This window comes from Esox lucius, chromosome 12 (genome assembly GCF_011004845.1).
Source record: "Esox lucius isolate fEsoLuc1 chromosome 12, fEsoLuc1.pri, whole genome shotgun sequence".
Classification (NCBI taxonomy): domain Eukaryota; kingdom Metazoa; phylum Chordata; class Actinopteri; order Esociformes; family Esocidae; genus Esox; species Esox lucius.
Window position 1 is genome coordinate 1,799,210 of NC_047580.1, and position 13,816 is coordinate 1,813,025.

Sequence of the window (13,816 nt, forward strand, 5' to 3'; positions counted from 1 at the left end):
CTCACATTACACATTTCATCAACACCAATAAATTTTTTCTTCTTGTAATAAACATGGTTAAAAGGGAAGGATCCTCATCATGCACCCTCACCTCCCTTAGTGGTTGGTCAGTGCTGTAATAGGGTCTGGTGGAAGAGTCCTGAATCAGCAACTCATTCTTTATAGGCCGAAGAGAGGTTTTGCAAGGAGCTTGGAGGGACTGGATGGTGAAGGTGGAGTAGAGGCCTGACTTCATGTAGTCATTACGAGAGCTGCGCTGGACAGAAACTGGAGAAGAATGCTGAATCTGCAGGTTCTTGGATGAGCAGTTCGAAGACCCCCCTCCTGGAGACCTGGTCTGGCCAGCTGTATCAGCATTCTCGTGTTGCTGACCGTCCTCGCCACCTCGGACACCGTCCACAGCCAAAGGGTCAGGGTGGGCCACAAACTTGTAGACAAATTTCTGCCCACTTACTTTCTTTATAATATTCTAAGAATTAATGACAGCAACAACAGCAGAAAAAATACAATTAACCCAACAAATCATCTAGCTGTAGTACATTTCAATACCTACTGGTATACTGCCAGCATAAACTTGACAAAGTATGTGTATTGGCTTTTTCTGCTTCGAAAAGTGTTTATCCCTTTGCATAGTGTTATAGAAATCTGAGTCTGAGTTGATGCCATCACAATAGTCATTTTCAAGCTTGAGGCTAGAATTTTTTTCTAAATTGTTGATTTGTGTCCACAAACAAAAGCTACAGTGGGGAGAACAAGTATTTGATACACTGCCGATTTTGCAGGTTTTCCTACTCACAAAGCATGTAGAGGTCTGTAATTTTTATCATAGGTACACTTCAACTGTGCGAGAGACAGAATCTAAAACAAAAATCCAGAAAATCACATTGTATGATTTTTAAATAATTAATAACATAAGTATATGATCACCTACCAATCAGTAAGAATTCCGGCTCTCACAGACCTGTTAGTTTTTCTTTAAGAAGCCCTCCTGTTCTCCACTCATTACCTATATTAACTGCACCTGTTTGAACTTGTTACCTGTATGAAAGACACCTGTCCACACACTCAATCAAACAGACTCCAACCTCTCCACAATGGCTAAGACCAGAGAGCTGTGTAAGGACATCAGGGATAAAATTGTAGAGCTGCACAAGGCTGGTATGGGCTATAGGACAATAGCCAAGCAGCTTGGTGAGAAGGCAACAACTGTTGGGGAAATTATTAGAAAATGGAACAAGTTCAATATGACGGTATGGGGCTCCATGCAAGATCTCACCTCATGGGGCATCAATGATCATGAGGAAGGTGAGGGATCAGCCCAGAACTACACAGCAGGACCTGGTCAATGACCTGAAGAGAGCTGGGACCACAGTCTCAAATAAAACCATTAGTAACACACTACGCCGTCATGGATTAAATAGCTGCAGCGCACGCAAGGTCCCCCTGCTCAAGCCAGTGCATGTCCAGGCCCGTCTGAAGTTTGCCAATGACCATCTGGATGATCCAGAGGAGGAATGGGAGAAGGTAATGTGGTCTGATGAAACAAAAATAGAGCTTTTTGGTCTAAACTCCACTCGCCGTGTTTGGAGGAAGAAGAAGGATGAGTACAACCCCAAGAACATCATCCCAACCGTGAAGCATGGAGGTGGAAACATCATTCTCTGGTGATGCTTTTCTGCAAAGGGGACAGGAAGACTGCACCATATTGAGGGGAGGATGGATGGGGCCATGTATCGCGAGATCTTGGACAACAACCTCCTTCCCTCAGTAAGAGCATTGAAGATGGGTAGTGGCTGGGTCTTCCAGCATGACAATGACCCGAAACACACAGCCAGGGCAACTAAGGAGTGGCTCCGTAAGAAGAATCTCAAGGTCCTGGAGTGGCCTAGCCAGTCTCCAGACCTGAACCCAATAGAAAATCTTTGGAGGGAGCTGAAAGTATTGCCCAGCGACAGCCCCGAAACCTGAAGGATCTGGAGAAGGTCTGTATGGAGGAGTGGGCCAAAATCCCTGCTGCAGTGTGTGCAAACCTGGTCAAGGACTACAGGTAACATATGATCTCTGTAATTGCAAACAAAGGTTTCTGTACCAAATATTAAGTTCTGCTTTTCTGATGTATCAAATGCTTATGTCATGCAATAAAATGCAAATTAATTACTAAAAATCAAACAATGTGATTTTCTGGACTTTTGTTTCCGTCACTCACAGTTGAAGAGTACCTATGATAAAAATTATTGACTTCTACATGCTTTGTAAGTGGGGAAACCTGCAAAATTAGCAGTGTTTCAAATACCTGTTCTCCCCACTGTATATAAATACTTAAATAAAGTCTCACAAAATTCAATCTCACAAAACAGTCAGCAGGAAATATACTGTACCTTATCATAGTAGTATCGGAGTGCCCTGCTCAGTTTATCATAGTTCATGTTGGTCTTATTCTTGCGGAGCCCCCAGAGACGTGCCACCTCCTCTGCGTCCAGCAGCTTGAACTCTCCATCCCCAGAGGTCCAGGAGATCAGGTGCCTGTGACTTTGGTCCTCCAGAAGGTGCAGCAAGAACTGCCATAGTGTAATGGATGGGTCCATGGCTAAGGAGGGTAACACATCAGAGTTAGGGATCTATATGTTCTGAGATATTCTATGCAGCTTGGAATTATGGAAGCACCTGTGTGGCTACAATAAAACAACCCAGACAATTTTTTTTTAATCATTAGGCAATTTGTGTCTTTCTGTCCCTGAGCGAGACGGTTAACCTTAGTTGATCCCACGTCATTGCTGCAAATAAAAATGTGTTCTTAGCATACTTACCTGGTAAAATAACTGTTTTAAAAAGGGGATGGTGGTACATTTTCAATGTAATAGATCTCATTAAGAAACTAGTGCTTTCATACCATTTAGAAACCTACTACATTAGATTAGGTATTTTGACATTTTAACTAATACGCAGGTGTATAACTGACAATTTGCATCAGACATCGCTATAAAACATGAACGCATAGGCCCCTTTGACTTAGCTACTGAATTAAGTTAAAGGTTCTCTCATTTCCACAGCTGTTAACTTGATTTAAAGTGAAAACTCTTAGTGACACAAATTAGTTTGTTTCGTTATCTGCTGTGATCATGTGCAAGCTATTTCTGGATCAGAAAAGGGCTTAGGTGTTTGGCATAGTCAGGGGCATGTCAGGGGAGTGACTTGTCAAATTCTGCCCTTCACCTCACAGAACTTACACATTTTTAATCATGATAATGTTCAAACTTCCACACATTTCTCCAAGCTGGGTTGATTCAAGCACAGGAATATTCATCATTGAAATATTCTGATGAAAACAGTTGTGATATCATGTCATTTTCAAGTATGAGATATGAAAATATAAAATGGACTGATCAAGTGATATCAGAAAAACAACCTGTTGTCAGTAGTAGTAAAACTGTGTTTTAAAGTGCAGGTTCCCACATTTCTCCGGTGCCTGAGTGCCCGTGTTGACCAGTGTCAATACTGATTTCTAATTAACCAAAATAGTCAACGTGTCATAATTAAGATAAAACCTAGCAGCAAAATTAATATCCATGAGCTGTAAGCCGTAGTCATCAAGATTGACAACTTTTTTTATCTAGAATATATGAAGGTGTCACTTTTGGATTTTTTGACAACTCCAATACCATGACAAGTGACAGAAAAATACATTGTATTACCAAAGGGTCCTAGACTAGAACAATAAAACAATTCAGAAGATCCATGGTTCCACTTTCCTCAACTACATTCCTTTTATATTCTCCCCCGGTCAGTGTGGGCACAACAAAGATTTCTAAACGTGGCTACCCTCCTGTGTGCTTATAAGGCATGCAAATGACAAACTATGCACTCTACACTCAACATTGTATGGTCTACACTGCAACCAAGAATAAAAGGGAAACACTACAAACTATGAAATGAGAAACACTAGAAAAATCTATGGTTTTACACATAGTATAGGGTCCAACCCTTGCTTTTCACTATGCTGCTGACCTATCGAAAGGATCACTGTTTAGTTGTTGGGATAATGCAGGAAGTAAACAAACAGACATCGACTGTGAATGGAAAAGGCCATCAACTTCTTACAATGTGCAGTCTGTGGAGATGTACATGGCTGATGACTATAACCCTCTGTCCAGAGAACCCACAGAGAAGGATCTTCAGTGGCTGATGAACTGTCTCTGAGGCAGGTTTACAGGCATGGTAGGATTCCTTGAACCTGAGCCAGAACAACTGGTACCCTCAATGTTCATACCAGACATTGTTAAAAACCAAGAGAACCTAGGAACTGAAGGAATCCTGGCTGGCATGGTGATATCTACAGAGTAGCAGGAGGATATGGCTTACAACAGTGGGACAGCACATCAACCCCTTATTGCACATCCTGCGGAGTGGGAGGTTGAGGGCCAGCAATTCAGAATTTGTGTTGGGGTGAAACAAATGACTTAACTGCCAAAAACGGTCCCTGGGACCGTAGATGGGGTGTAAGTCTGTGAATTGGGGCACAGGCTACTGGAAAGGATATGTGCAGTCTGGGCTGAAAGAAAAAAAGTAAAAAATGACTATTATATCATATTGTAATTTTAGCCTGGTAAAATACATCAACAAAATAACACCAGTTTTTCAAGTAGTGCTAAGTAGCAAGTAGTGCTAAGTAGTGTGCCCGCCTGGGGAGCCAAAGGTCGCAGGTTCGAGACACTGCCCTGCCAGACGCTACAATATTTATATACATGATCTGGTGGAAAACCTAATTCCATACTGTACGTTATAAATATATTAATAAAGTTACCTAACATATTAAGACAAATTATACAAAATGCTGGGACGGTTTGCAGCCGAGTGTGAAGAGGTGGGGATGAGAATCAGTGCCTTCAAATCCGAGGCCATGGTCCTTAGTCGGAAAAGGGTGGCTTGCCCACTTCAGGTTGGTGGAGAGTGCCGGCCTCAAGTGGAGGAGTTTAAGTATCTAGGGGTCTTGTTCACGAGTGAGGGAAGGATGAAACAGGAGATTGACAGACGGATCGGTGCAGCTTCTGCAGTAATGTGGTCGATGTATCGGTCTGTCGTGGTGAAGAAAGAGCTGAGCTGCAAGGCGAAAGCTCTTGATTTACCGGTCAATCTACGTTCCTACTCTCACCTATGGTCATGAGCTTTGGGTCATGACCGAAAGCACAAGATCCCGGATGCAGGCGGCTGAAATGAGCTTTCTCCACAGGGTGGCTGGGCGATCCCTTAGAGATAGGGTGAGAAGCTCGGTCACCCGGGAGGAGCTCAGAGTAGAGCCGCTGCTCCTCCACATCGAGAGGGGTCAGCTGAGGTGGCTTGGGCATCTGTTTCGGATGCCTCTGGAACGCCTTCCTGGGAAGGTGTTCCGGCCCGTCCCACCGGGAGGAGACCCCGGGGAAGACCTAGGACACGCTGGAGGGACTATGTCTCCCGGCTGGCCTGGGAACGCCTCGCTGTCCCCCCGGAAGAGCTGGAGGAAGTGTCTAGGGAGAGGGAAGTCTGGGCATTTCTGCTTAGACTGCTGCCCCCGTGACCCGGCCCCGGATAAGTGAAAGAAAATGATGATGATGATGATACAAAATGCTGTTTGCAGCTAACACATGTTTATATTACTGTACCTTAACACATGGCTCCAGTGATGCCTCTCATCGAGGTAGAAAAAGATATAGTCATGTTCAGCCAATCAATTATTAAAATGAGAAACTACAAAGGCTGATTTGGAAAAGGAAATCTCAACAATAAAACTAAATTATTGATATTTAGATTTTTCTGTGGGAAACATGGACAGTTTACCAGCTATCACAGGCTGCATTTGGTGATGACTTCAAACGTAAGTGTAGTTCATTGAGATAAGTGGCTAATTATATTAGCCACATTAGCGGATAATTAGCTTACCATTGTTTTTGGCAAAATTTTTACAAATATATTGATATACGTCACCTATAATTACTCAGTTATCAAAACGGCGAGGTGGTGTGAACCTACACGAAACACAGACCATATATGAACTAGATCTGAAAATCCACTATGCAAAAATGGAAAATGCCAAAACTAGCCAGTTTAGCATTTTGCCACATAGTTTTCCACTTTGCAGAAAAGCATCCCCAAAGAATGATGTTTCCACCTCCATGCTTCACGGTTGGGATGGTGTTCTTGGGGTTGTACTCATCCTTCTTCTTCCTCCAAACACGGCGAGTGGAGTTTAGACCAAAAAGCTCTATTTTTGTCGCATCAGATCACATGACCTTCTCCCATTCCTCCTCTGGATCATCCAGATGGTCATTGGCAAACTTCAGATGGGCCTGGACATGCACTGGCTTGAGCAGGGGGACCTTGCGTGCGCTGCAGCTATTTAATCCATGACGACGTAGTGTGTTACTAATGGTTTTCTTTGAGACTGTGGTCCCAGCTCTCTTCAGGTCATTGACCAGGTCCTGCCGTGTAGTTCTGGGCTGATCCCTCACCTTCCTCATGATCATTGATGCCCTACGAAGTGAGATCTTGCATGGAGCCCCAGACCGAGGGAGATTGACAGTCATCTTGAACTTCTTCCATTTTCTAATAATTTCCCCAACAGTTGTTGCCTTCTCACCAAGCTGCTTGGCTATTCTCCTGTAGCCCATCCCAGCCTTGTGCAGGTCTACAATTGTATCCCTGATGTCCTTACACAGCTCTCTGGTCTTGGCCATTGTGGCGAGGTTGGAGTCTGTTTGATTGAGTGTGTGGACAGGTGTCTCTTATACAGGTAACGCATTGAAACAGGTGCAGTTAATATAGGTAATGAGTGGAGAACAGGAGGGCTTCTTAAAGAAAAACTAACAGGTCTGTGAGAGCCTGAATTCTTACTGGTTGGTAGGTGATCAAATACTTATGTCATGCAATAAAATGCAAATTAATTATAAAAAAATCAGACAATGTGATTTTCTGGATTTTTGTTTTAGATTCCATCTCTCACAGTTGAAGTGTACCTATGATAAAAATTACAGACCTCTACATGCTTTGTAAGTAGGAAAACCTGCAAACTCGGCAGTGTTTCAAATACTTGTTCTCCCCACTGTAGGTGTACTAGCTAGCATAAGGGGCAATTGACCCTGAAAAATCAGGGGCAATTGTAACACTGTTTCAATTGCCCCTGAGCCACATGGTCCAATGTAAGCACCTTGTTTGTCTGTGTTGACATGCCTGTCGAAAATGTATCATTTGCTAAATTTACATTTAAAATTACATTTAAAACAGGTATATTAAAATAAATGTGATTCTTCCAGCAGCCCATCAATGAACTAAGGAAGAGGATTAGTGCCAAGCAATAATAAAAAATAATAAAACCATGCTCGAGATTAAAGTCATTATAATGCGAGATTAAACTCGTTAAATTTTGAGAAAAAAGTCGAAATACAATCTTGAGAATAAACTCATTAAATATCGAGAATAAAGTTTAATAATCCGTTTTATGGTATCCTCGATGAATCGCGCGGAGGTGAAGCCAGCGATAAACTTGCCCACTGGTTGTCAATTCATGTTGGACAAAAGCGAGTACATCGCGCAAATTGGACAGATTTTTTCTTCTAAAAAGACCTAGCCGCTTGCAAATTCTCTTTCAAGTTCGTATGCTAATTATAATTCTGTCATAATTAGCTAAAGTTGATAGTATTTCTTTGTTACTGAAAGAAAGTCTATAATATAGCTTGACTAATTGATCCAACTCTGCCCTGTCCTCTATCAGTAGGCTATGCATTGCACACTGATCGAATGCGTTATTCTCTACATTTAATTTCGATTTTTATTCTCGGTATTTAATGAGTTTATTCTCAAGATTGTATTTCGAGTTTAATCTCGCATTATAATGACTTTAATGTCGAGATGGTTTAATTTTTTATTATTGCTTGGCACTAATCCTCTTCCGTAATGAACATACATTTTCTGTATAAAATAATTTTCGTTTTATGTATGTTCAAACAAGATTATATATTGACAGAAAGTGGGAATATTATGTGTCTGCAAAAGCCAAGTTAATTTCAATGTCAGTATATAGTAGGTTTAAAGTGTTTTGATGGTATAAGAACCTGCAAAACCAAAGATGATGATTAGTTCAGTTAGTAAGAGTCACATTTTATGAAGGTAGAACAGAGAACTTAGCAGAAGTTTTTTCTTTAGTAACATATGCCTAGATTCAGGTCCAGGAAGATGGATAGGGGACTCCAGCCACAATCAATATTCAAGTGCAGCCAGTGAAGTTGCACAAGGAAAGCCAGTGAAAGCAGCAGGAAAGTCCCATGGCAAAACAGAAACAGACTTGAATGCATATGATGTCTGACAATGAAAAAACATTTTAACCAGATAAAATAAACCTTAGGTACAGCAGTAATGTGAATGTTCTGAGGGGGGCTTTTATTTGAGATAAAGTATGAAAAAAATGACTTATTTTTTCAGTGCTACAATTGACCCCAAACACTGTTATAATTGCCCCCACTAAAGGGGGAAATTGTAACATTGTGACTTCTTGCATTAAATGTTACATTACAGTCTTGTCCTTATTAGTGAAAATATATCACCTGATTTATTATTTAGTGCACAGATATGTTTCTTATGTCGAAAAACAACTAGTGTATTTTAAGCAATTGACCCCAGTCTCCCCTACCATGCAGAACAATCACTCCTCTCAGTAAAGTAGGATTATTATTATTTCATTATTTATTTTACCAAGTAAGATTAAGAATCGATTATAATTTACAGGAACAACCTGGGATGAATATATGGATAGCAATTCATATTAAGGCTGCAACTAACCTTTATTTTGATAATCGATTAAATATATAAAAAAGATATATTCCAGGATTAAATGCAGTTTTTTATATATAAAATGGGTATTTTTTGTCATCTTTCACAAAGTTCTCTATAATCAAACTTGATAGTAGCAATAAGTCAAGTATCAAATGTTTTAAAAAGCCTCAATTGCAACAGATGTTTCACAATGCTGTTTTACTAAAATAAAGTTTTCCGGTTAAATAAGATGGATTCTGAGGAAGCCGTGAATGGTAAACGCGGAGTAGGAACAAAGGAAACTTAAGGGGACAACAGTCTTAGTCGGGACAGAAGACAAAAGAGACATTCAAAATGGACGGAGATCTGTTTTGTTTGACTACCTGGCCAACTAACAGTAGTCACAAGATGTCTCTGTCATGGGACTCAGGAATCATGGACAATACAAGGAACTGATTGAGCTTTCATAATCATTGATTCAGAGTTCTTTCCAAAAATGTATCGTACGTCACCATTAAATGAAGCTGGAATGTATCAAGGAAACCTGATCACTTTCCTCTGTAAAAGCCAAGCATATTTAATTGAATAATACAGCACTTTGATAGTATGTAGCATGTTTTAATAGGCATTTTGTAGCCTGTTTTGTCCTGTCATGCTTAAACATGTTTAAATAGTAATTCAAGAAATAGTCTGTTTGTGGAGCTTTGTCATTTTCACTATGTAATTTGAGCCAACGCATTTATTGATTTTCTAATCTGGTGAAATAGTCTCATGGTTTTCTTACAAAAGGTTAAAATATTATGTTTTCTTGCTCCTTCTATGAAGTGGTAGAATGAAGAATCCACATGGTGACAGTCTTTAACATTAAGGAGACACGCTGTGTCCCATGAGGACTGAATTTGAATCCAAAAGTCATAGACTACAAAAGAGGGTAATACAGCTAAAGCGAGTTCACTCACCACAAAATTAGATGTTGTATCTTAAATCCTGAATTGAATTTGGTTAAATAATGTTGTTTTTCTTTGTTTGGATTTACAATAATAACTGGTATAATAATTGTGTTTTAAAACCAATGCCTGAATTTTAAATTATTTTTTCTGTCAATAGTTTTTGGGAGTTTTCTGAACCTTCAGTTAACAAAGGATATCAGCTAAGTTGAAAGAATAACATATCTTACTACAGACAGTCTGAGGACAATGTCAGATTTTTAATGTGCGGAAACTTAAATTTCTAATATTTTAAACAATCCATTTAGCATCATCCATAATGTCTCACCATAAATGGTTGAGGCTAAGGGCTCCAGGAAGGGGGACAGACCCCCTGGTATGGCCCCAACCATTGTTTCCCCATTAAATCAGGGTAGATTTTAATAAGGGTTACATTTTAGTGTTCAGACTGGTCTCACCTGTGGTAATTTCCCCAACATTAGCATATTCAGGATAATGAAACATTAAGTGAAGGCTAAAATGTATATTTTCCTCTCAATAACTTTAATGTTCCATTTACAATTTTTAAACCAACTGAAATGAGGGCAGTGACCTAAAGTCATCCCACATTGTTGATGATGGAACAATCTTAATGTCAATAGAACCACGGACGTGGTCAAAATATGCATAAAAGTTGTGATTTTGGGTTTGGCTGACTCACTATTTGGAATAAAAATGAATCAAATTTTGTGAATTCCCTAAAATTTGGGAGGTTAATCAAGACAATGTTTGTGTTTGTCATAAGGTAGTTTGGCCATTGTCCTGTCAAAATGCTAAATGTTGGTGCTGTAGATATGCTAATACAATCTTCCTGGTGGTTGCAACAGGTCAACCACTGCAACATGGGCTGGAGTTTTTCACTCCAACAATTTAGTTGCGCAGCTTATCGCCTAGAGGGCAAACCGATTATTTAATCAATTTCGCAGACCTGTGTGATGGTACGGAGGTAAAGTCAAATTTGGAAGCTGTTTAGCTAAGATAGACACATTTGTTAATAGGTTATATGGTTTATTATTCCTTCGCACAAGTATTGCACATTGATGTCCACCCGAAAAGATGGCCAGTGCGGGTTCAGGATGCCGCCTCCTGTGGTCGTATTTTCATTGTTCTGCTTTCACTTAAGGTATCATATTCCATTGACTTAATGAAGTGAAAGCAGGGGGGATGTATGATATGAACATTTATTATGATTGGAAAGAATTGAGTTTAGGACACAAGGCTATTCAAATTGGTACTTATGAGAATTGTTATTTTTTCTGTTTCCATAGTTATAACGGAGCATTGGCATCGGTTATGTTTCACATCTTACATTTGCAAGCAGATTTTAAGCTATGATTTCTCCCTCCCCAATTTTAAGAATTTCATAAGGAGATGTTATTTTAATTTATTATAACCAGGATTGGTTTTTAATTGGTTTATTTGGAAATTGTATAGTCTAACATTTAATGGTTGAATAGAATAGATCTAACCATTTCTGATTTGGAAGAAAAGCAAAGTCAAGTTTGAAATCTTATTCCACTGCTAGTTGCTATCGGGCATTAATATAGCACAAGGAACCAAAAATCAACCATGCCAGTTCTGGATGGAAAAGGTCATTTGACATAGACTATTATGGAAACTTGCCTTGATAGGGTGTACGCTTCATTGTAATGATGGAACTTCAGAGATCCACAAGTTTTCAGGACTGATCTATTGTCTTCATTGTTGGGAGTTGATGAAACAATACCCAGTGGATGAAAGTCTGATGGACTGTTGAATCACACTAATCGTTGTTTTGCAGTTATATTTTGAACAGATCGGGACATCACAACCCCTTTTCTGATAATACTTAATGTTACCGACTGGATACAGACAACTGAGTGTGTGAGTACCAGCAATATGTTCAGGAAGGATTTCTGCAACCACACTGGTCAAATCTGTTTCAAATCTTCCTGACCACTCAAATGGCAGAACGATGCCAGGGTCAGATCACTTGGCTTCACACTCCATTTCTACATGAATCATCGACACCGAGATGAGAATCCACCAAGGTCCTGAAGGACTCCACATTACGGGTCAGAGTACCATGGGCCAGTCGACTGGAAAGGTCACATGGTCCCAACACATTGGAAGACATTGTTGTGTTAATCTTGAATTAGTGAAGTGACCTGTTAATCACTTTGTAATGAGGCTTAATTATCAACATTATGACAACTATCAAGGTATGTTTGGATGGTGAATTGTTCCCTGTTTAAAGGTAGAATTTTTCACAGTTACAACTGGATATGCACAAGACTTTTGTATGATACTGTCGCATGGATCATGATATGGACAAGATTTTTTTTGATTGTTCGATGGACATTGGGGAAATGTTTAATCATGATATGTTGCATCCATCATCTTCCGCTTATCCAGGGCCGGGTCAGCAGTCTCAGCAGAGATGCCCAGACTTCCCTCTCCCTAGACACTTCCTCCAGCTCTTCTGGGGGGACACCGAGGCATTCCCAGGCCAGCCGGGAGACATAGTCCCTCCAGCGTGTCCTAGGTCTTCCCGGGGTCTCCTCCCGGTGGGACGGGCCCGGAACACCTTCCAGGGAAGGCGTTCAGGAGGCATCCGGAACAGATATGTTGAGTCTGATTTTCTGCTGAACACTTAACACTGATAGTAACCTGTTGATGTCAATATGTTTCTCAACCTTTATACTCTGAGGTGGGGGAGGGATTGCAGAGTGGGGTGTGTCAATTGTCTTGTTTACATTCATATTCATTTGAGGGACAATAAGACCAGATACTCCTTTTTGTTGGTTTGTCAGAGTCATTTGTAATATACAGTGAGGGAAAAAAGTATTTGATTCCCTGCTGATTTTGTACGTTGGCCCACTGACAAAGAAATTATCAGTCTATAATTTTAATGGTAGGTTTATTTGGACAGTGAGAGACAGAATAACAACAACAAAAATCCAGAAAAACACATGTCAAAAATGTTATAAATTGATTTGCATTTTAATGAGTGAGATAAGTATTAAGACACCTCTTCAAAACATGACTTGGTACTTGGTGGCAAACCCCTTGTTGGCAATCACAGAGGTCAGACATTTCTTGTAGTTGGCCACTAGGTTTGCACACATCTCAGGAGTAATTTTTTCCCATTACTCTTTGCAGATCTTCTACAAGTCATTAAGGTTTCGTGGCTGATGTTTGGCAACTCGAACCTTCAGCTCCCTCCACAGATTTTCTATGGGATTAAGGTCTGGAGACTGTCTAGGCCACTCCAGGACCTTAATGTGCTTCTTCTTGAATCACTCCTAGGCCGTGTGTTTTGGGTCATTTTCTTGCTGGAATACCCCATCCATGACCCAATTTCAATGCCCTGGCTGAGGGAAGGATGTTCTCACCCAAGATTTGACGGTACATGGCCCCGTCTATCGTCCCTTTGATGCAATTAAGTTGTCCTGTCCCCTTAGCAGAAAAGCACCCCCAAAGCATAATGTTTCCATCTCCATGTTTGACAGTGGGGATGCTGTTCTTGGGGTCATAGGCAGCATTCCTCCTCCTCCAAACATGGCAAGTTGAGTTGAGGCCTTAGAGCTCGATTTTGGTCTCACCTGACCACAACACTTTCACCCAGTTCTCCTCTTAATCATTCAGATGTTCATTGGCAAACTTCAGACGGGCCTGTACATGTGCTTTTTTGAGCAGGGGTATCTTGCGGGTGCTGCAGGATTCATTACTTCACGGCGTAGTGTGTTACCAATTGTTTTCTTGGTGACTATGGTCCCAGCCGCCTTGAGGTAACTGACAATATCCTCCTGTGTAGTTCTGGGCTGATTCCTCAACAATATCATGATCATTGCAACTCCACGAGGTGAGATCTTGCATGGAGCCCCAGAACGAGGGAGATTGACAGTCCTGTTGTGTTTCCTCCATTTGCAAATAATCGCACCAACTGTTGCACCTTCTCACCAAGCTTCTTGGCGATGGTCTTGTAGCCCATTCCAGCCTTGAGTAGATCTACAATCTCGTTCCTGATGTCCTTGGAAAGCTCTTTGGTCTTGGCCATGGTGGAGTGTTTG

General features: G+C 40.7%; 1 protein-coding gene across 5 annotated transcripts in view; it reads right to left on the minus strand.

The window, feature by feature from the left end:
- Positions 1-13,816, minus strand: part of elk1 (ETS transcription factor ELK1) — a 142,716-nt gene that overhangs the window by 108,004 nt on the left and 20,896 nt on the right. For all 5 annotated transcript variants that reach the window (XM_034295918.1, XM_034295917.1, XM_029124085.2 and 2 more), the window contains exons 2-3: positions 2,379-2,587; positions 92-469 (exon numbers count right to left, since the gene is read on the minus strand). In XM_034295918.1, the coding sequence (XP_034151809.1) occupies positions 92-469; positions 2,379-2,587 (587 nt within the window). The remainder of the gene's footprint in view (positions 1-91; positions 470-2,378; positions 2,588-13,816) is intronic.